The 23755-nt window shown below is 44.2% G+C and overlaps 1 protein-coding gene across 12 annotated transcripts in view; it reads right to left on the minus strand.

Annotated features, from left to right (window-relative positions):
- SGCD (sarcoglycan delta) overlaps positions 1-23755 on the minus strand; it is a 410388-nt gene that overhangs the window by 132207 nt on the left and 254426 nt on the right. For 8 of the 12 annotated variants that reach the window (XM_021410212.1, XM_021410211.1, XM_021410210.1 and 5 more), the window contains one exon: positions 22533-22653. The exons of 3 other annotated variants lie outside the window; for them this stretch is intronic. In XM_021410212.1, coding sequence (XP_021265887.1) covers positions 22533-22580 — 48 coding nt within the window. In that variant the 5' untranslated portion in view covers positions 22581-22653. Of the gene's footprint in view, positions 1-8322; positions 8453-22532; positions 22654-23755 lie in introns of those variants that run through there. One more of the 12 variants, XM_021410220.1, reaches the window with a different exon arrangement.

The following is a 23755-nucleotide window of genomic DNA, read 5'->3' on the forward strand; positions in this document are numbered from 1 at the left end:
GGCAGGACAACACGAGAGCCAAGAGCAAGGAAAGAGAGAAGAAAAGAAACTCAGCACTGAGGAGAGCAGAAGGGCTGTGCAGCATGGCAGCATCCCCAGGACTAGTTTGGGTTTTGCATCCTGGTCCCCAGCTTGCTGCAGGCAGTCAGGGATGTGGCTGCCCCACTGCTGTTAAATGGCATTGCGGTCAGTTGGGATGGAGAGCAGCAAATGCACTCAGGGTTGTGCTTACAGAGGTAGATTTTGCCCCCTGAGCATAAGTATTCATCACCTTCTTGCCCTTCACTTTGGGTTGTGGAAAGCCCCTTTCACACGCTTCCCCCAGGGGTCAGTTTCTTACATCATCTCTGGTAACATGCTGCCTGCTGAGTATTCAGCATTTGGGACTGCAGGCAGACAAAAAGCCACCAGACACGTTTCTGTGCTACCAATTCAACACCAGGGACTTCTCCCTCAGAGCACCTGGCACCCACCTTAGGGTTCACTGAATTACAAAATTCTCAAAACAGAGGGAAACAATGCAAGTTCCTCTCTGCGGGAGTGCGATCCATAAGGGCAGAACAAAGCAATGGTAGAAATGAGATGCTCACTGACAGTGACTTGTGCTTGTTTGCTTACCATTAGTTTCATGTTTTCATGTTTTTTCCATACTTCTAGGCAAACGTGCACGCAGCATCTAATAACAGCGTGCGGTGGGCGGCAGTGCAGAGCCCGCTGCAATGGAAGTGTCAGTGGAAGGTGATTCTCTCCCCAGCACAACTTTTCTTCTGGCAGCATTGCACTCACCATGAAGTTAGCACTTTCTCGTTGTTGCCCCAACACTAAAGCCCACACACTTGAGACACGGGCTGCCTAAAGAACCAGTAACCTTTTTCTTTTTTTCCATTCTACATTTTGTAAACCTTTTAGCACTCCCGAAGTTGCTAAGATGTGTGTTTGCTAGCACAGGCTGCCGCTATCACCCACAGCTTAGGCGATCAGCCACCTCTCCCTTCCCCCACCCACTTTCACCATTGCTGAAATGCAGCCTCAGGTGCTAAGTCAGTCAATTGAGGCGCTAAGTTCTGAGATTAGAGGCACTGATGCCGGTCCAGATGTGGACACGTAAAGCAAAGCTGACTAAGCAGCATGCTTGGAAAGGCTATGCTCCTGAACAAAAGTGGAACCCAAAAGCAACCTCCTTTCAGAGGGCAGAGGATCCCATCTGCCTCCTTCTCCTTCAGCACTTGTGTCCATCCCACACACTCAAAACTCATGACAATGGCTCAAAACCAGTTTTTAAAATAACAATAAACACAGTACTCCTACCACTTTCCTCTCCAGTCTCGGTACCCTAGCAGTTTTAGGACCTTTTCCCCTTACATCCTTTGGGCAACATTCCACCAAGCACACCAAAGAGGTCGGATGTTGCACAACAGTGCAGTGATGCAGTGATGCTGACTTTTTCAGCTTTCTGATCTGGTCTGAAAAACCAGATGAGATGGTCACAAACCATGCCTCACTCACAACCTCAGAGCATGTGAATATCTGCAGCGTTACTTAGTGAATGCAGCCATACTCAGCTGGGAGGAGCCAACAACTGCATGGCAGATAGGATGTTCTTGCTGTGGCCCACCTCAGTCAATTCAGCCAACTAAGAGTGCACTGCAGAAGGAATGAGTGTCATAGAATCCTTGGAGAAGACCACTAAAATCATCTAATCCAACCCCAAGCCACCCCTCCATGCCCACTGACCACATTCTTGGTACGACATCTCCACCGTTCTTGAACACCTCCAGTGTTGGGGACCCCACCACCACCCTGGGCAGCCTGCACCAATGCATCTTTCTGAGATGAAACTTTTCCTAATATCCAACCTGAACCTCCCCTGTCTGTATTAAAGAGCAGCTTTCTGTGGTGTCAGGGTGCTCACCATAAAGCACTTCTGCTGTTCAGACCCATGGGGTGTCTGTCTGCAGAGGCAAGGCTCAGGCAGACCCTGCGCTATTCACAAGGGGAGCAAAGCAAGTTGCTTGCAGCACACCCAGTTTGGTCTTCACTGCGTTGCTCCCAGGTGCTAAGTCAGCAACTGTAAACTGGGGAGGGCTTTGCAGCACTGTGCTTGCCAGATGAGAGGAGCAATGCTACAAACACATGCACTTGGAGAAAACCAGGCCCGTACACCACTGCAATCACTCAGCTTCTGTGCGAGGGGAAATCTTAAAAAACAATAAATTACGATTTCCACTACCTGAGGGAAATTATAACAACAACTACTGTACAGTCACAGATTTTATTGCCTAATATTTTAACAGGGGATCCTGGAGAGCACATATTAAATGCAGCCTCTCTCTCGGAGAAAATGAATAAATTGCATCTCCAAGACTCTCAAGTCATGAAAGAAGTCTGACCAATAAGAAATAGTCTGAAATACTGAGCACAAAATATCTCCTTATTGCAAAACTTGTTTATCCTCTCCCCTGCTCTTTTATTTTTTCCCTTTTTTCTTTTTTTTTTCTTTCCCACTTGTAACCGCTAGAATGGAGAAAATGCCACATCCAACCGAGGCAAAACTTTGCAGACATCAAAAGAATTTATAGGAACAGAACATAACCACAAAAAGCAACTTGCATCCACACAGGAGCCTCATTTTGAGAATTTCTCCTGTTCAAATAAAATATTTAGCTCACAGCTGCCCTAACAGAGATACAGCAACCAAAGCACACAGTGAACATGACCTAGTAATACAGCATACATTTATAACAAGGAAACAACATGGGAATCATAGATGGGATGTTGTTTCCACATAAACTCTCACACAGCTACACTTGAAGCAATACAGGACCTCTAGCAAGCCCTTCCCCTGATCTATGACCACCAGAAGAAAATGCTCATATCTATCATTCTCCAGCAAAAGAAGTAAGAATAATGAACATTGAGTGCTGAGGTGTGCTAAACAAATGTGCAGAAGAAGACAGGCTGTAAGGCACCTGTGTAAGGAACAAGCTGCATCCACAGCCAGTAATCTGCTCTGCGGGGGATGGAGAAGTATGCGAGTCATGATTTACATTTTGGCAAATTCTTCTGACTCAAACATCATAAAGATATAGGTAGCAAATTAGGCACCAGAAACGAAGCATTACTGTGAAAGGACATCCAGTGGTTTCATTTGCAGAGCACCCCTTCCTTTTCAATTACTGAGCTAAGAGGAAAGGCTGCTAGCTGCCTAATGGGGTATTAGTTTTTGCAGGAAAACATTAGCAATGGCCACTCAAACTCAAAATAGTGAACAACCAATACCGGAACAAATATAGTAGAAACTGGAAGGAGAGGCACTCCTTCCAAAAGTCAGATCTGTAAGTGCCCACCTGCCGTGGGAAGGCACACGTGCACCATACTGGCGTGCCACTACTGCGTGTACAGCACGAGAAATGCTGCCTGCCACATCGTCACAGCTTAGCCACAGACAGCATTACCATGACTACAAAAGCAAAGCCTGGAACCTAGGTAATTCGCCAAGGAATTTTTGCTGTTTTGCTGGAATAAGTTTTTGTAGAATAGCTGTGGCAATGGGTGGTGATGGGCTGATGGCTGGTGGTGGTCTTTCCCAGTCTTAATGGTTCTATGATTCTGTGCGCAGAAAGCTTCTCACTCAAGACACGCAACATGGATTTCCCATTCATCAGGCAAAGTGTTTTATATGCACGAGGATAAACAAACACCTTTTCCTTGCAAACACCATGGCTATAACATTTCTTGGCCATGTCAGCTTTGGAGGCTCAGTGAGGGCTGTAAATGGAGTGAGGCACCATGAGAGGAACCAATAACATTTCTGTGCCGTAGGGGTTCTCTGATCAGTGCTTAAATCATCTTTGTTTTGTAATTGGATAATTTTAAGTTGAAAGAGGATGAAGTTGAGGAAGATGGCTTCTCCTTTATGTAATTTACTGCTGAAAATGTTCTAGAGCAGGGTCCGTACAGGTGGGGACACAACAGGTTTGGGGAAGGTGGCCTCTATTCCCATGTACTTTTTGCCGAATTGATTTCTATAAACTTTACGTAGAAACCGTGAGCCTGTACTTAAAGGAGGCCAAGGGGCTGCTTGTCAAAATCATCAATTTTACATAAGGTGAACACAGGGCAGCCAGCGTCTGGCATTGTAAATGCACGGGTGTGTTTGCACAGAGCTTGCTGCCTGCCTGCATAAAACTGAGGTGTAACAGCTTCATCAGCAAAACAAGAGCATCCGACCCCAGGCGAAGTATGGTGATGGGAATACATTTCAAGAGATGAGAGAGATGGGTTCGGGCTCCCCTGGGCTTGGACCTACATCTCCCACATCTGCCTTCAATTTGTATCCATATAACCAACATCCTCTTCTGCTTCTCTCTTTGCTTTTTGAAACATAAACCTTTGCTTTGGGGCTAAATGAGAGGTGCTCTCCGTCATATCACTGGAAGGCAATGTACTTGCATTCACTAGCTCCAAATGCTCTGCGGATTTAGCCTCTTTAATTTCTCTGTCTTTCATGTGTACACTATCCAGCAGGTTCAAAAGAACAGACATTTCTAGAGTGTGACTGAGAACAAAATTTGGCATGAAGAACAGAGTTTTGAGCCTGCTATCAACAAGACATTTTGCCTCTCCACTCCCCATAAAACTCTCTCAAGCTCGACGCCCCCAGGCCCGCTGTTCCAGCAGCATTGTGACCCAAAAGTAATTTATGGCTACGTACACTGGTCAGACCACAACCCAAGTCTCCATAAAAGGATCTAGCCCAGGAAAACGGTTTCTGCCTTGCAGCTCGGCCTGTGAGATCTAAGCACTGGAGAGTGGCCCCAAGGATGCAACATTTGCTGGGGAAGTTAAATCTTACACAGTGTTTTTTCCCTGTGATGGTTTAAACCATGAACTGAGGCCCCAGTCTTGTGATGGCTGGGCCAGAATGCTCTCCAGAACTGCAGTCCCCAAACCTGAAATCTTCACCCTGTGCTTGTCCCCCTGCTTCTGTCTGTTGTGGGGAACACGTTCTCCCAAGGGCTGTGAAGACCATCACCACTCAGAACAAATCTCTTAGGGGGCACAGCAATGTAGTACATGGCCAGAGAGACAAAAATCTGAAGAAAATGTATTGAGGAATCTTTTCTTCTTTTCTGACTACTTTCTGACATCAGGGTACATCACCAATAGAGTTTTTCAAATATCTAGCCTGACTCCGGCAAGTAAAAGTACATCAACAAACTCTGCTTAGTCCGCACAGTCCACCAGTGCATATTCTGCCTGGTCTGCTAGGAAATACCTTGTTTTCCATTCCCATCTCTGAAATATCTCGAGGAAATTGGACTCAGTCAGCACAGGGAGCTGGGGAGACCTTGGGGATTCATCTGCTGATAAAGCATCTCCAATCCCGATCCCTCTGTGCTCCAGGCTACCCCCTACCTCTAATGCCTTGAGAGCTCACGTTATTTCCCCAGTCACTGGGGCTGACAGCACTGACAATAAATGTGCATGAGGATAAGGGCAATGCAAAAGCCTCAGCTTATAACCTGGTGGCTTTGAGGAGGTGGACTGAACAAAAAGTTGAACTCAGGGCATCTGCTCTGCTCAGCTGCTGCTCTGCATTCAAGAAGCACTTACAACAAAAACTATAAACATATCAGAGCTTGCCAGAACAAAGCAGAGTAATAGGCAGCTCCATCTCTTAATAGTCTCTCCAAAACAAAAGGTGGTATCTTATTCAAAAATGCTGCAAGAGTCTGTAAGCAACATGGTTACTATTGCTTCTCTTCTCACGAGAAGACAAACATCTATTTTCTTACAAATCAATGTTTCTTCCAACTTTTAGATTTTTTTTTCTTGATAGCTCCCTTGTTTTTTTGTTTGTCCTTGTTTTTTTGGTCAGAATTAAGGAGAACGTGGAAAGGAAGAAAAAAATTCTGCAGCAAGTTCTCTTACGTATTGAGGAAGTCAGCAAAGAATTTCTTTCCCCACATGCTCCACACTTTGAGCAGTACATTCACACTGTATGCAAACATCATCCTGGATGTTCTGCATTCACACACTGCTTCCTTTGCACTACTCCAATGATGTGAAGCAATCATAAGCCGATGTCCATCTGCGCCAAGTTTATAAAAGCACTTTCCCACCGGAGTGTCTCAAAGCAGGACAAACAAATATGAGACCTCCACTGAAATACCCCAGCAGCAGGTGTGACTATGGGCGGCTGTGGGAACAGCACGAGGGATGTAATCAATTGAGCTTGAATCAGAAAGCGAGCTACAGGAGGTGATACTTTCCAGTCCTCTGCCCCAGCACACACTCACCCCACAGTACAAAGAAAAGAGATATGGCTTGTAGGAATGTGCAAAGCAGGATCGTAATATGGATTTATACGGCTGGAACCCAGCAGGCATGGCACAAAGAAAGAACTGTGGACTTGAGCACGTGCCAGGACCCAGAGTAAAGTCTCTGCAGTGATCCTGGATACATGCTCCTACAAGCTAAAACTTGTTCTGCTGCATCATCCCTCAATTTAACGTGTTTACTGTGCTTATCCATTTGTTCATTTATACACACTTGCTTTTTAGTTTGCTCTTAAGAAGGACCAGAAGAATGAACGCACACATTAGGGTGTGCCTGTGGTTCTCTTATCTGTATACTTGCAAGGTGGAGAGACCCTCCACTTTCACTTTAGACTTAATATATTTTATCCACAGGTGCACATGCATGCACACACTCTTCAGTTCTTTTGAATACAAAGCAAAGCTTGAATATTGGCCCTGGTGGGATGCTGAAAGGACATGTCCTGCAGAGTGAGGCCCAGGAGCAGTTGCCAAGGATAGGGAGGAAGCTGCTATCTCTTTCAAGCAATTCCAGCCCTTGTACAGTAAAAGACGGATGGGGTGGCAAGAAGATGCCCCAAATCTCTTTCCCCCTTCACTTCCATCACACAGAAAGTTTGCATTTGGACAGACAGTATTTCCTTTGAAGATCCAAATCTACTGAATCCCACAGTGTCCAGGCAGCGTTTGCTATGGACGTGCTTCTCCACCACTACAGGGAGAACGTACATCCCACACAGATCTGATGGTGGCCAATCTCACCTTGCCACTGTGTGCTTTGGATCACCAAGGTAAATGACTATTTAATCCCGTACATGCAATCCCGCTGGGTGCAGGACTCAACCGGAAACACTTAGTGCTGTCCCACTCTAAAATTTCTTACGACAGAATCATAGAATGGCTTGGGTTGGAAGAGACCTCAAAGATCACCTAGTTCCAAACCCCTGCCATGGGCAAGGTTGCCAACTGCTAGATCAAGCACTAGATCAGGTTGCCCAGGGCCCCATTCAGCCTGGCCTTGAACTCATTCCTTGTTGCAAAAAACCTACACTACCCAACAACCAAAGACATGCATTTTCAGTACATCAAATAACAAGGCTGTGAAAATCTGAGCAAGAGGCACTGGAAGAAGCAGGGAAGTTTCCAAAGCTCCGAGCAGTGAGCTGCTCCCAACACCTCCATCAGCCCTGACAAACGCCGTACCCAACTCCTGCCATATAAGGTGTGGATATCTCTGCCAAGGCAAGCTGAGCTTTAATGCTGCAACTAAAAGGATGAGAGAGCACTGCCTAAATCTGGCAGGCTCCTAAGCAGAGAGAGCTCTTTATCATAAATGTTTCTTAAGTTATTTAGGAAAAGAAACGTAAATGAGAAGAGAGTTTGCAGCCACTAAATTAATGCTTTTCCTTCTAATCTGCTGTCCGTGGTTTCTGCCTGTGCTGTCTGCTGCAGTTTGCTAGTGCTTCATAAAACACAAAAGTAATATGCATGGAAATCACAAGGCAATGACTGTTGCTGAACTACTGCTTCTCCTCACAGCCTGTACCAGGTGACAGGGAGAGTTAGCAACTGCCATATTAACCCCTGGATAAATACGCTTTCAACCCACTGAACAACTATAATACAGTATACATATAACTGCATTTGTCATGACCAAGTAGCATTTTTCAATAAAATCTGAGAGTGGCATACGGTTCGGAGCCAACCTTCCAGTGGCTTCAGGTTATACCCACACTTCCTCCCCAAAGTGAAAAAGTCGGGAATGATTCTGGCACAGCGTTCACCCCGCCAGAGCTGCTGTGCAGAACCACTCCTGAAGCAAAGTTAGCCAGAAACCAACACCCAGCCTCCAACTCCTCCAGCCCTTCAGCGAACATGCCACAGCTCCACACTCTCCACTTTCTCTCTAAACAATGCTCTGAAAGCAAGAAGCCTGCTGTATGAGCACAAAAGCACAGCGAACGCACCCGGCGGCGCTGGGAGGGAACGCCGCGGCTCTTACCTCTCTCTCGGTGGGAGATGACAGCCCGGAGCTGAGCTGGGGGATCGGAGGAGGATGCCGCGCTGCTTCCCGAGCTGCACGAGGCCTGGCCTGTGCTCATGAGCTGCCCCTGTCAGATTTTCCAGCAGCAGAATTGCAGCCAAGTCCCTGCCCATGCCTGAAGAATTTCCTGAACAGCATTCCCGTTCTTTTTCTAACTGCTTTGAAACCACACTGTCTGTACTTCAATAAGGCTTTGTCAGGCCAAGTTACAGCTACTGGTCTGGCTCCAGACAGCAATTGAAAACACATGTGTTTTGCATTAAAAGCCCCCTTCTCTGTGCACACATTCATACACAGACACCCCTTTCTGCACTCAGCCCGGGACTCTGCATGCCTTGCATTTGCAGCTCGTCTGCTAAATTCTAGCCATTTCTGTTAAAAAGAATAAAAAGGTTACGTTGGTAGGGATATTCCCCGGGAAGAGGATAAAGGGGTTGGAAGGGATTCCACCCCATCACGTTTTGCAGGTATCAGTGGCTGTGAGTGCTCAGGTTAACAGCCAGCTTTGCCCAACCCCAGCAAGCACGGAAACACAGGAAATAAAATTCCAGTTCTCCACCGCTCTCCTCTTACCTTTGCCTCTGTCTCTTCCAAAAATTGTGCGAAAAGAAAGCATATTTTTAGCATCTCTAGACTGAGTTCAGTACATCAGGACTGGATCCTAATCTTGACACACACTCCTGTATCTGCTTATACTAAAAATAATACAACTATTTTTGAGTACTTACATCCCTCTCTGCTTTTCAGCTGTCCTAACCCTTTACAAATATTTTAAGCACCTTGCATCTCTTTTTAAAGAGCTTTAACATTACTCTGGCATTGGCTTAAGGAAAAGAAACAGAAGATATAGTCGTATACCTTTCATCAGAACGGGTCCCAGTACTTAATATCTGTAATCATTTCCAGGCAGCACCATGGGTGGAGGCAGCAAACATGAGCTCTGCAGCTCGAGGTGCCCTGTGCTCGGAATGTACCCACAAAGCAGAGCTGGAGGAGATGTGGAAACACACATGGATGTCCCCCTTCTTCCACCACAGCTAAGTCCCACCAAGGATGAAACACAGCAGCAGAGTTGTCAAGGTAACAATATAGAAAAGAGACAGTTTAAAGAGAGAGAGTTGTGTTTTTTCCCTCTTAATGTTCTTTTTCAAAACCGTACGCTCCACTTCTATCAGGTTATTCTGTTCTGTGATTTACAAAAGTGAAGAGTCCGGATGAAGTGTTTACAAGAGACAAATGCAGCTGAGATTGAAAATAATTGAGAACTTTATGGATGGCCTGATCCAGAGCTCACTGAAGGCAGCAGAGAGAGTCCGTTGCCTTCCATGAGCTTCGGATTAGGTCCACAGCGAGGAGCCATCCATCCAGCAGGAAGGAGAGATCTGCACCCAAGAACCGCTCATTTCTTAACTCCTGCAAAGAGCCACCCACTGGTTGGCAGTATCGGCCAGGTGCTCTGGCAGAGTGCATGGCCAGATTCTGGCAGCCTGCACTAGCACCCGAACTACATCGGCTTCAGAGGGAATATACACAGAACAAGATGTTGCTTTGCAGAAGAAATAACAATAGGAAACCGCATGACCCTTCTGCCTCAGTTTGCAAGACTATAAGCCAAGCAAAAGGCATGCATGCAAGCCACGCGTATACAAGCAGGGGCAAGAGCATTTCAGATTTATTTGCACAGCTTGTGAGGAGCCCATTTGTGCCAGAACAGAAACCACAGACTCTTGGATCGCAGGTCAGGAGAGCAATCAATGCAGCAAAAAGAGAGCCTCCTAAACAGGCTACAATGGTAATGATGATATTCTTTGGCTTGGCAGCCAGCAATGGCTGAAAGCACCAGTGCTTGAAACCTTTGGAGTCCTTTACTGGAAATAAATTGAAATAGAAAACTATGAACTGCAGATTCACATAACTAGGTTTGCAATTGTACAAGACAATCAGGCATCTGCAGAGCTATTTGCAAGACGAGAGCAGAGCAGCTCTTGACTTCCGCCTTAAATTTCCCCATGGCCTTTGTTCAGCAAACTGGTTACATATGGCGACAGGAGGACCTTCAAGGGATCGACGTCTGTTTTAAGTTAAGCACATGCTTCAGTGCTTTGTCGTTCAGGGCTTCTTATGGCAGCCTGACTCTGGCAGGACTCAGAGTCTGGTCATTTACCCCATGGCGTATGGTACTCTGAACTTACTCACTTATTTGTACAAATACGGTATACCGGTGGTTTTCAAATCTTTCTCAGTCTGGATCTCAAATATTTGCCAGAGGTGGTGTGTACCCCTTTAATAAACTCCTGGTGAGAGATTTCTATGTCCCCTACACAGAACTCTCTTTTTCTGTCATTTTTCACAGTCTCCTGGGGAATATCCTCCCAGACATCTGCGGACCACAGGCTGCAAACTACAGCTGGAGATAACTTAATCCCTTATTAAAAATGTAAATGATCTCCTCTGTTTATGTGCTGTACTTACCAACTTCAGAATATTTATACAAGTTAGTATCACACTGGCAGGTAGATACAGGCGGATGTGACAGCATTAATATTGCATTTTTTCCATTGGCATAATTAGTAGGCCAAGTCTATAAATATTTACATTAAATCTGTCAGGCATCACACTAACCTCACTGATAACTTAAGGGTGTCTTACTGTAAACTGCATTAATGTCTAACTATTTTGTCATCAAGTAACACATAAAATACTCCTTCGAGCTAAGCCGTTTTGACTAGGTTGTTTTTATCTCTTTCTCATTTGGGTATGGGGTTTAAAAATGCTTCAAGTATCAGAACCGCGGCTCAGGGACTGTTCTTTTTTCCATCATTGAGCTATCATTTCTATTACTGCCAGTGCCACCAAAAATATATGAACCTTGCGAGTGTAAAACTGAAGTTGATGTCGACATAACTATGTGCATAACTGCTATTATTTCTCAATTCTGGCAGGGTTATGAGGATTAAAAAATAACTAGAGCTCTTCGGGAAGATAATAAGAAATTAACCCCCTCAAAACTCCAGCATCTTTGCAGCTGGAGTACTGCAATGCATAGGAACTTCATTTTGTGTGGGAGATCCACCCCAGCAGATCCATGAAGTTCTGCACCGGGAAATTTGAGACCTACAGCTTCCACAGCAGTATCTCTGTGTTTTGTTGCACATGCCAACATCTCCATTTTTGTGGGGGCAGTGGAAGAGTGTTCCCAGAGCAGCAGTCATGACACCGAGCTCGCCAGAGTTCAGGGAGCATCTGGACAACGCTCTCAGACATACGGTCTGATTTTCGGGTGGCCCTGTGTGAAGCCAGGAGTTGGACTCAATGATCCTTATGGGTCCCTTCTAGCTCGGCACTTTCTATGATTCTATGACATGCCGTTCTCTGCCACAGCTTTCTCCATTCTTTTCATGGCAGTGGAGCCATTAGATGTTACCCAGAGCACCATGCCCATGTGCCACCGGAGCTGAGCTGCTGGCACTCTGGGTACCCTGCAGCTGCCCACCACTAGCTCTTTGGCTTCCACCTCCCCTGCACTGACCCCTAGGTGAGGAAGAATTACAGTAATTCATCAAAATTCCTCATTGAGCCACTCAGCATTAAGAATCTCAGCACGCAATGAGTCCAGAGCCAGGCCCGAAGCAGACTGGAGACGCACTCAGTAACACCGGTTTGTTACGCTGGCAAAAAGCGTACAGAAAGGGGAAAGCTCCTTCTCCAGCATTTATACCTGACCTACAGTTTGCCTTCTAGCGTATTCCAGATGCAACCAAAAGTTATTTAATACTTACTCTTGACTTAGCAATGTACATCACTAATTCTGTTTAACTGATAATATCTATTTGCAGACAAATCAAAACTCGTGGGATTTTCATGCCACGCAGATTTCCGGGGGCTCACTAAAACGTTCCCAACACCTTCCTATGAAAATCAGGGAGAAGCAAACACGCAGAAAGTATCAGCACGTAAACACAGGCATGTGTGCACCTGGAGGGAAGGAAGAAGTCAAAATGAAATTTTAAATATCTGAAGGAGATAATTAAGCAATCCGTCGTTCACGGCTTTTCTCTAAATGACTTTTTTAATCCATTAAATCTCTTGAAATATCACAACAGAATAAATATAAATGTTCACATGTTTTTAAACTCTAAATTGAAGGAAATTATCTGCATAATAGTTATCATTTTAAACCATCCTCAGCCTTAGACTCCTGTAACAGATCTCCTGCGTATCCATGTGTACAGGGAGAAGCTGAGACTCATTTGAGCTCCATTTCCTTAAATGCAGAATTAAGGTAACTAATGGATTAGGAAGTTAACTATTTGGGGCCAGGAACAGCAGCTGTAGGAAGGCAGCTGTGGGGATTCATTGTGGATTTGCCTGGCTCTGAGTGTTTAGATGGGATAGAGGACAATGTGATGAGAAAGGGAGAGGAGGAAGGTGATCCCCAAGTTTGCTTAGGTAGTGGTAGTAGTTATACAATAGAAATGGTCAGTGGGACAGAACCTTCCTCTATGTGTGTGTGTGTGTGTGTGTGTGTGTGTGCAGGGTGGCAGGTCTGATTTGATGGTAGGGAGCAAAATCTTGCTGAAGGGCTGCAGCTGCGACTGAATGAAGGCACAAGGGTCATCAGGTAATCACAGACAGTGCCAAGATGGGCTCGCTGGACAGGTGAAAAGGAAATGGGAGAAAATGAAAAAGCACTTGTGTGCGTGTGAGAGACTGTCAGGAGCCTGCTGCAACTTGTGCTGGAGATCAACCGACTGTGCGCGCAACGGTGAGCTGCAAGAGCCAGACCTGCAGCCTCTGCATCCTCCCCCACAGCTCTAGTGTCTTCAGAGATAAACATGGGCACGTTTTTGCAGTAAGCTCCAGCAGTAGGACTGGTTATGAGATGCAAAATCTTTTAATTCCCTGAAACTAAAGGCAAAGAGATGAAGAGAGGCATGGAGCTAACATCTCGTAGCCCTTCTCTCACAGGCAGGCATTCAGGATTCTCTGAGCATCGCGCAGATGGGAAATTCCATTAATAGCAGAGGTAACCCTGAAGTAACCTTGCTTCACACGGCACCGGGTTATTTAGACGTGAGTCCTGAATCTCACCTCTTCTGCTCAGCTGGAGTCTCCAAACAGCAGTATGACAGCAATGGAAACAAACCCCAAAGTCTCAATTTCATGATCACTTTATAGCTGAGTTGAGGAACAGAGCAGGTCAGCAGTTGGTGCCACTTATACAAGGCTCAAAACACAACAGAAATTCAGGTGAAGAGGTCAAGGAGGTGAAGGACTGAGGACACATGAGAGGCCAGATGCAGAGAGCTGCTGCTCGGCGCGGGGAGTTCAGAAAAAGTCTCCCCTGCACCTCTGCCTCCATTATAAGACAAGGATAAGGGTGGCAAAAAGTTGTCACCAAAGGCAGACATCTTCCACAGCACAGGCTCAGGAGAGCCGCAGGTAAGGGGGAAGGAGGTTAGGAATTCAAGTATCTACTATGCCAGAATAACAGCAGGCTCATGTGTAACGTTGTAGGGGTCGATGTGTATCACCTGTATTGACAGCAACCTACTCCTAATGGCTATTTGCTCCTTAGCATCCGGGGCCTGCAAACTCCCCGAGCCCATCTGCAGGTTGCACGGCACCTACTCAGAGCTCTGTGCCGTGTTCCTTTCTGCACAAAATCAGAGATGTATTTACTCACGGGCCACAGAGATGCAGCCAGGAGCGCATCCAGCTCCCCTCAGCACCACTGTAATTATTCTGATGATTTCAACCATTTGCAGGCTCTTCTCAGAAATAATTTAAGGCCAGTAGAGCTTGTTAATAGGTACAATGGGAAAGTGTTCCTTTTCATTTCTCTGCTAACATTAATGTAATTATCCTGAATCATTCTCAAACTACGTGGGCTGTAATTTCAAGGCAATATTACTATTACGGAGCCCTGTTCTTCCAGCCAGCATGTGTCATACTCCCCATCCAGAAGTTATTTATCAATAATCAGAAAGGTCTTCATTTACAAACAATAGAGCCTCTTCATTTGCAGCGTGACAGGGAAGCAGAACGGGTGCCGCCGTGCGAAGGTGTGCAATTTCCCCGGCTGCTCCTTTGTCTGCGAGACTGGCATAAGAAATGCAACAAATGAGAAATAACCATGAAGATTAATTTCATACAGACATAAGAGCAAATACGCGGTTGACCAGACCAATAATTATTCTTCTATTACAGTCTTAATGGTATCCAAATTTATTACTCTTATCTGAGCAGCCTCACCCTTGGCTCTTTCAGGCACGTAGCTGCTCTCTAAGCTGCAGTTAGATACGTGCCCCAACGAAGGCAAATCTTCACTTTAGCCATCTATAATCATCTTCTGGGGGGAAAGTTTCAGTTTTTCTGCCATATCTGTTGTGATAGGGATCTCTGGAGAATGTCTATGCCGTGCTGCTTGCATAATGCAGAGAGTGCTTGATGTCCTGTTATGTATCGCAAAGTTTAACACCACCGAATGCATCCAAATTTGGCTGTACAAAATAATTCTCATAGCCAGCCTATCTTTTACAAAGCAATTAGCAGGAGTCTTGCAGAACACAATGAAGGCTGGCTGTTAGTTCATAAACAACCCTGGACATTGCCACCTGTTTTAATGAGGCGTGGAAGGTCAGTCTGGATACTAAGACTTCTGTGTGGTTGCCCAAGGCCCCCTGAGATGGCCAGCAGTGTTCTTCATACAATCACAGAATTGTTAAGGTTGGAAAAGACCTCTAAGATCATCTGGTCCAATCGTCCACCTACCACCAATGCTGCCCACTAAACCATGTCCCTCAGTGCCACATCTCCATGTTTCTTAACACCTCCAGGGACCGTGACATCATCACTTCCCTGGGTAGCCTCTTCCAGTGCTCAACCACTCTTTTGGAGAACTTTTTTCTTAATATGCAACCTGAACCTCCCCGGCACCACTTCATACATAGTATCTCAGCCAAAGCTCAGATACTATGTCATTAGCCACTCACCATAAGGCTGAAACCTGTGTGTACAACATTCACACTAGAACACAAAGCAAGGAGACAGCAGCTTTAGTAATCAAAATTATGAGTAATCTCTGGCCAAATTTTGCAAATTCTTTCTCTTTGCTTATATCCTGCAGGAGGTGATAAGATACATACTGCACATGACAGTATGCAGACACTTGGATGTAGCAGAGTGAAAAATTATTATGCTTGCACATAAATAAATGCACACACAGTCACATATTTTGAATTTCAACAGAGAATGAGGGGGAAGTTTTAAAAAGCAAATTAATAGGAACATAAAGCTAAACTGAGACTGTGTGGAATGTGTGAGCCAGAGGGAAGAAAGAAAAAAGCAATGGTCTGAGAAATAAATGCATGTTTGTCTATCAGTAATTATGCCTGACCTTAAACTCTGCCAAAGAATTCAATATGGTAGAGGCATATTTGTGAGGATATTCACTTCAAGGACCATGAAAAGGCCACTGTAAAAAGAAATCCAGGCTCAGGCTTATCTACAGAAATCTAGCTGATGGCCCAGCAATCTCAGCATCTCTGTTTAAGCTATTGGCAGGATGCCACAAAGGGTAAGATGCCATTTGATGAGGAAATGCCTTTGTCACTGTAGCTATTACCTCCTAATTTCTGAGAGGATTCCTTACGCCTTCCTACATCTGAGCAGTTTCTTGAAGCCTGGGTTTGGGTTCTTTCCCTTATGGTTCAAGAGTAGCCAGAAGGTGTGTGAAGACCAAGAAAGTCAATGAGATCATTTGCACTTGGTCTGCTCCTCTTTTCCAAATAGCCATTTCATTCAGCAGCTGGTAAGGCTTAGCTCTCACTCACGTCAGCGAGGGCTGCTGCTCCTTCCAAACCTTTGGGTGACTCAAAGACTCACTCCAAGGATAGCCTCAAAATGTTTGGAAGGCAAAAGGAAGAGAAACAAATGTCCTGTCCCTTCCCCTGCAGAGCTGAGAACCTGTTCTTGGCACCATTTTTTCTCCTTGGGTTACCTGTGAGCACAGCAGCGCCAGCATCCTCCAACTGTGCTGCAGAGATCTTCACTGCAGAACTGAAGGAACGGAATAACTTTCACCTTGTAACGTTCATTTCTACGTGGTAGACAAATGACTGCTTCATTGTTTGATTCCTTCTCTTAAGTGAGTGAACGTACCCTACAGTTTGGCAGCAGCAGAATCTTTTTGTCTTTAGTAGGACACGGGGGAAATCTTGTCTCATTCGTATATTTTGGACTGAAATTTCGTCACTGCTGTGATTAATGTTAACATCATTTCTGCCCTAAATTCTCCATTCTTTCAGGCTAAAAATATCCTGCTGGATTTCCTGATACTGTTCAATAAGAATCACAGAGGGACTGAGGGCAAGGAAAGAAGCGGAGAGAGAAGCTTTGTATCTTGCTCTCAGACATATTTTTGAGCGAAGTAGCTGTCAGGAACTTAAGAGTTGTTCCTTTTTAAAATCTGAGGGACTTTACCTGCCCATTTTTCTCTCAAACTGACAGGAGAAAGTTTGTCTGGGAGCCTCTCACAGAGTAGCACAGTTTTCAAGCTATCCATCACTCACAGATATCTTTGCAGTTAGAGGTTATGGCTCTGAAATCACTAACTGGTAATTAAAAGATCTTACCTGATTTTGTGCCCGTGTGGCCTTCTCTCAATGGCAGAAATGCCCTGCCTCTTGCTTTCTGAGGCTTAGAGGTATACTCGAGCCAGAGCAGTCTTTCCCTCCACTAAGGCAAGAAATGTGGAAAATGAAAAACCCCTTCCGCACAAAACCCATTTCCTAATGCAAAGAGGATCTAATGAAAGGCTTAATGCCTCTGTAACTCCTCGCCTTACAAAAGATCAGCATAAGGAGAAATGAGCGCCGGCACTTATCCCCAACTGTGTATGAAAACGTACATATACATTTAAGTAGGATGATATTTAAGCAACGTTTAATGTGTTGTTTCAGTGAGGTTAAATGTGAATTCTGCAACAACAGCTCCTATCTGAGAAGGTCGGAAGTTAAGTGTTTCTCAACATGCTGCTGCAGTAAGTGAGCACGTGCCCCTGGTATGAAAGAGCAGTGCCCTGCATTCCCATCAGCGCCGCTGAACAAAGCTTCCTCCTTTCACCCCTTCAGCTATTCATCATCATCACAGAAAATGTGAAGCAACATTGTGCCACGTTACAGAAGCCTCCATCCCTGCTGCCACACAGAGGTTAAACCAATCTCCCTGAAATGGAGCAGCCAAGTCAGGGCATTTCTGTTAGCCTAAATCATCCGGGTAGTTAGGCTTTAAAGGACAGCAGGTGGGGGAATGTGTATGTTTGCAGGAAGCATGGCCTGGAACAGTCTCTGAATTTATGAATTTACCATCCCACCACATAAACCTTCTCCCGCAGTAGGGCCCCTTTTCACTTACCTATTTTTATTATTGTTCAGCTGGAATTCCACAGCAAATCTCTCAAAGGTTAACAGCACTGTCCAGAAAGCACAAGAAACAGCCCTGCTACTGTCCATGAATTTTAATGCTCTCCATTACAACAGGTATGCTATTTTTATACCTGATAGCAGTCCACAATCAGCAGTATTTTGGTAACTGTGTAAGATATGACAGAGGCCAAGGAAAGGTGCAATAACAGTTGTAAGACAACCTGCCTGCAAATAATAATAGAAGACCACCATAAAGATGGAAGAGGAGCGAGTGAGGAAATAAGAAACCAGGGAGATTCAGAGGAACTCCAGCAAGGGTACTTCCATCTGCCAGCTTTAGGAAGCAAGTAAATCTCTCGGTGCAGCAGGTCTGCTTATATTTCAGACAGATGGCGACCCCCATGTGAAATTAGTTCATCTTTCTTTGATCGGTTTCAGAAAGCCCCTTTGCCGTCTTCCTAACAGAAATGACACCTTCATGCTGAAAGTTACAGGTTGTTGCAGGCAAAGGGATAGAAATACACCCACACACTTTTCTCATCTGCTGTGCTCTCAAGCTGTCCACGTATTTTGCAATAAGGGATGCTTACAGGCACTGAGACATCTCTCAGACACGTGCTCTTCAAACCAACATGTTTTAGAAGATATTAAAAAAAAACAAAACAAAACCTGGCTACCAAAATAATGTGTTCCATCTTCTACTAATTCATGGAACTGTGCAGTGGATGAAATCTTTAAGTGACGCTTCAGCCCCATACATCTCAGTAAAGAATATCTAAGCACCTTATGAAGAGCCGTTGCCACTGGGCCAAAATCAGGCCCCATCAGTTGGTGACGATGCACTGAACTCTGAATTTGCTTAAACACTGGAATCGGGGCACTTACTAAACCAGCCTGACTGAGGTGGAATAACACCTCACTCTTATTAAGGAGCATAGCACTTCTTACACCAAGGCCCAGAGAGAGTTTAGCCCCATCTATTCTAAATTATTTGCATTCCTATACTTAGTCAAACCCAAAGAGTCCTTAAAGATAAAATCTGTCACAACTACGTGCTGGCATCTCTTTATAATTTTCTTAACTACTTCACTCTCAAGAAAATGTGGTTGAAAACGCAAGAAAATTATGCTAATGATTTGCATATAACTAGATAGATTCAACAAAATCTGCCACTTGGCATGTTTGGCACCTATACACACTTATTAATCTCAAAGATATCTGTATCATTTTACTGCTTTGCTATCAAACACTGATCTGGCAAGGGTCATCTTCCATCAACAGATACTTCTTGGGAAATATTTAAAACCATTACTTTGTCCACAAAACAGTTCTCTAACACTCCAGTTTTCCCTTCTATTAATGTTCACAGAATCATAAACGTTGGAGAAGAACTCTTAAGATCACCATATCCAACCATCAACCCATCCCCACCATGCCCATCAGCCATGCCCCTCAGGGCTCCATTCACCCTTTTCTTGAACTCCTCCAGGGACGTGGACTCTATGGGCTTTGGCCTGCTCTGAAAAGAAACTGATGATGGAATTGGGGATTTTGGTTCAAAGCTCAGCATTTGGAAGGTTGTCTATCAAGAAAGGAAGAAGTCTTATTTTCACAGTGGAACAAAGGTGGTGGGGGAGCAGTAATTATCAACAATTATGTGGCCCACTGTTCCAAATGTCTTCAGCCAACACTTCCGAAAAGTTGCTCAAAATATTAGCTGCATTATGAAGCTAAAGGCAAGAATGAACACGTACATCTCAGCACAACAGACTTCTTACCTAGGGAGCACTGATGAAGCTAAAGCTACTGGTAGACTCATAATCCTGACTGCCATAATTCACCTGTTGATGAAATTTCCATCCTTTTATCCAGATTAAAAAAAACAACATCGCTAGGAGGAGGAGACAGACAGAAATAATTGCCTGTTTTCCTATGCAAAATAGCACTTGCGTAATGGAAGTCCTATTAACTTTCATGGGAAAGCACAAAAGCTGTCACTGAAATTAGCTAAGAATGCTCACGTGTACAAAAAAGAGAAAGGATATTTGTGAAGCTTCTTTCCACTGCCTCTGCAGAGCAGCCTGAAATGTCTTCAACTCCAAATGTAAGAACTTCCATTTACTACTCTGAACACAGGATTTTCTTTTCTGCGGGAGAAATTTTTCTTCCTTCAGAGTACCGTCCTCATTTCTAAGCCTGAAAAATTTGGAATTAATATGGTACTGCATGTAAACAATGCAGAATGTAACAGAGCTTCAAAATTCAGAGTCAGCCTAAGATATCAAGTTTGTTTTCTTTGCAAGTGATTGATGCCCTGTAGGAGATATAATGATTATATGGCACGAGGAGGGGGAAAAAAGGAATGTTGAGTGATTCAAGCATTTAGTAGAAACATAACCAAAACACCAAGAAAATAAATGCTTTGGAACGGCTCAGACTGAATACGACAGCATTATTATCTGTAAAATGAATGAAAATAAAACCCCTCCAATAAGAAAAGAAATTAAGAAATTTGTTATACACTAATGCCATCTACCAGACATCAGTGGAAGTAGCAGGAAAAAAAGCCAAATGAAACGGAGAATGCAACAAAGATTAAGTAAGATTGTGTTCATAGCCATAAGCCGTTTTTTGCAAGCACTGAATTCAAGATCTTGTTCTGCCTTTCCTTTTTTCTGAGTATGGACTTCAGAGCATTTGTGAATGCAAATATTTGTCATTTCTTCTAATTTGCAAGGCGTCAGAAAAAAAAAAAATAAATTCCCCTTCCAAACAACTTTGAGGCATAACACATATTTACAAGACTTAGAATTATCATTATTCTTCTCCCAGACGCTGCCACTCTCTTATGCAAGGGAAAAAAAAAACAGTAACAAAACCCATTCATTTTGCATCAAATTCCATGTCATCTCGGTGCTTCTTCAATTTGTCTTGGTCTGGAAATTGCAAAGGCTGCTGCAGCAGGACAGCTTCTTTGCCTAAACCTTCTCGAACCACTGATCCAACCCTCATTTTGTGTATACCTTCAGATCGTTCATTAACTCCTGCCAGGAAAATTCTAGATGCAGTTTGAGTTCTTCCACTCAATCACCAGCTCTTGTCTCAGGGTTCGTTTCTTTTGGCAACATTTCCAGCCTCTTGGAATATTCTTTTAAGACTGTTTGCAAAGGTTTCAGCTGGTGTTTTGGGACTTGCTTTATGTATGTTTTTATGGATTTTCAAACACACAGCCTTCAGAACAAAGCAGAAAATCATGAAATCAGTTGGACATTAAATTCTAGTTGTGCTGTAGCCTGTGCATAATAAAAGCCAAAATAGATTTTTAAAATGTAGGTATAATTTTACAGTAGAAGTCCGTAACTGTGCCAAGAAATACCACCCATGATCCAGTCTTTAGCAAACATACTTTGCGGAACTCGAAGCTGGTATCCTTCAAATTTCTTTTTGGATGTCCACCAGAAGTAAACAGCAGATGCCCATTCGGTCTCAAAACAGGGAGAAATAGATGCAGCTACAAAATCTGACAGTGCGGTGCCACAGACATGGTCTCCATCTGCTCTTGTGGGCACAGGTACACACAGAAACTGGGAGACAGACGCAGCAGTGTTTGAAACCAGCAGAGAATGAGGTGGACTGAACCATTTTGAGAGACCAGAGAGTGCTTCGATTTTAAAAACACCACTATCTACGTACATGTTATTTCAGACACCACCTCACTTCTTCCAGCAAGTAAACTCACTCAAAGCTCATCAAAATGCCTTAGATTTCTAATCCTTAATACCTTTCTAGGAAAATCCTTCATCAACACTAACAGATAGAAATTATCTAATGCTCTGCATAAACATATTCAGATCAATGACATCTCTTCACATCAACTTATTATTATTTTTAATTGCTGTAAAGAGGCTTCCCAGAATATTTGCACATACCAACTAACAAAAGCACTACCCAGAAATTCTGCAGTATTCATCTCTTTCTGATCTCCCAGAAGGACAGAAACGAGAGCTCCTTAGCCACCACGTTCAGTCCATCTCTGCAATGGAAAGGTTCATACAAAAAAGCCATTCTGAATAGCCACTGATTAAGAAATTGCAACAGTGCTGGGAGTTGCTGTTGATTCAAGGTGAGAGGAATCCCACTGAGCTGGAGTTAGTTGGCAATGCACAAAGAGGAATTTCCATGTTGTCAAAACTCTTCCACTGTGCCTGATTCTGGCATTATTTCCTACTGACTTGTTAAGAAAAAATGAGCCCTAATCACTCTCCTCTGGTGCTCCCTTTGCTCCCTGGATGAATATTCTTCAAGTGCAAATAAAATGTTCAACAGCAGCAATTTATTTTCTGTCTCTTGCAAAAAGAACTGCAGGTAGCAAGGCTTCTTTATTGTAGCTGGCAGCAAGTGGGCTACAGCAAAGCTGCCCTGCCAGGACTGCATTCCCCTCCTTCTCCTGACTTTTGCCATCGGTGAGGTTATAGCCATAAGGCACCATAAGGCCACATGAACATGGCACTGGTTTCCTGTGTTTTTTCTTCTCATCTCTGCTACTATAAGTGGCTGCATGGCTTTAGCAAGATGTAGCCACGCATGAAATTCAGACCTGGAGATCCAAACTCTTGTTCCTGACTCCAAAAAGTAGATACACTGTATTCATAGGCAGTCCCAGAAGGAGAAATATCTGCATTATTATTATAGTACAAGCCTATGGCTTAAACAGCCCATATCAGAAGAGCAGAGGCTTACCATCACAAAAGTTTGGTTTTTTGTTGAGTCTTCTCTCTCTCTTAGCATTCACTGTGTCTCTATTTCACCTGGCTTTCCCTTCCAAGACTGCTGGCAGCAGATGGGTTAACCAGAAAATTATCTGGAGGAAAAACATTTCCAATAAATCAGTAGATAGCAAAAGGGAAAGAGTACTTGAGTAATTTTTTCTTCCCACAATTTCATTATGCTCTTGGCTTTAAGCCATTGCAAGGTAAATCACCCAAGTTATGTTGCACAGCCATTTCTGAAAGGACAGTTATTTAAATCACCATGCAGACTATACCTCTTGTTTTGAATGGAGGATCCTGCTTATTCTGCATGGCACTTTATGTCCATTTAAAAGTTTTGAAAATGAGAGCTGAAGTCAAAGCTAGAGCTGTAATGTTGCTGCAAATGGCACCTCGTGGCATTGGCCTCAGTGTTGTCCTCACATTCCTCTTTCCCTCCTGCATGAGATCTGACAGCAACACCCCAGGAAACAGCCATACAGAACCTTTTTTTTTGGTAATATTCACTGGAGTAATGCAGGCCAAAGAAGGGATGATTATTCATATTTTCTTTACCTGGGCTTTGCTGATCCGAGCATCAGTCCTTTCTGAGTTTTCACAACCACCAGCTTAAATATTCACTCATCAATTATTGGCGCATGGCTCCCCAACAAACAGGGCAAGCCATGGTGATGTCCAGCCTACGCACTGCAAAGATTCTCCTGATTCAAGTCTTCCAGAGCAACAAAATAGTGATTGCTGGCAAAAATATTGAAGTTTTGACAGAACCTGGTCTTTTTCTTTTCTCACTTCAGCCTACAACCTCAGTTCTTGAAGAAAGACTTCAATGTGTCACTCCACCTTGCGATCTGCAAGGGCAAGCTGCAGCTTGGTGCCCTATGGGAATGGCATTTGCTGCCGTGCACCGGGCAACCATGAGTGCTGACTGCTGGAGACTGCCCTGTCCCGCTACCCAGCATTGGCATCCACAGCCCAGAAACAGAATTTCCCTAAGGAAAGATCCCAGAAGGATTCACAGAATTATAGAATTGCTTAGGTTGAAAGGAACCTTAAAGATCATCAAGCTCCAACACCAATCAATCAGCTTTGGTTCCATCTTCTTCTCTAGGTACACTCTGTCCCTCTGGCATGCTCTCAATTCACAATGACCTGCAGAAGTGCTTTGGAGACCACAGAGCTCACCAAGACAGATAT

Source organism: Numida meleagris, chromosome 12 (genome assembly GCF_002078875.1).
Source record: "Numida meleagris isolate 19003 breed g44 Domestic line chromosome 12, NumMel1.0, whole genome shotgun sequence".
NCBI classification, from domain to species: Eukaryota; Metazoa; Chordata; class Aves; order Galliformes; family Numididae; genus Numida; species Numida meleagris.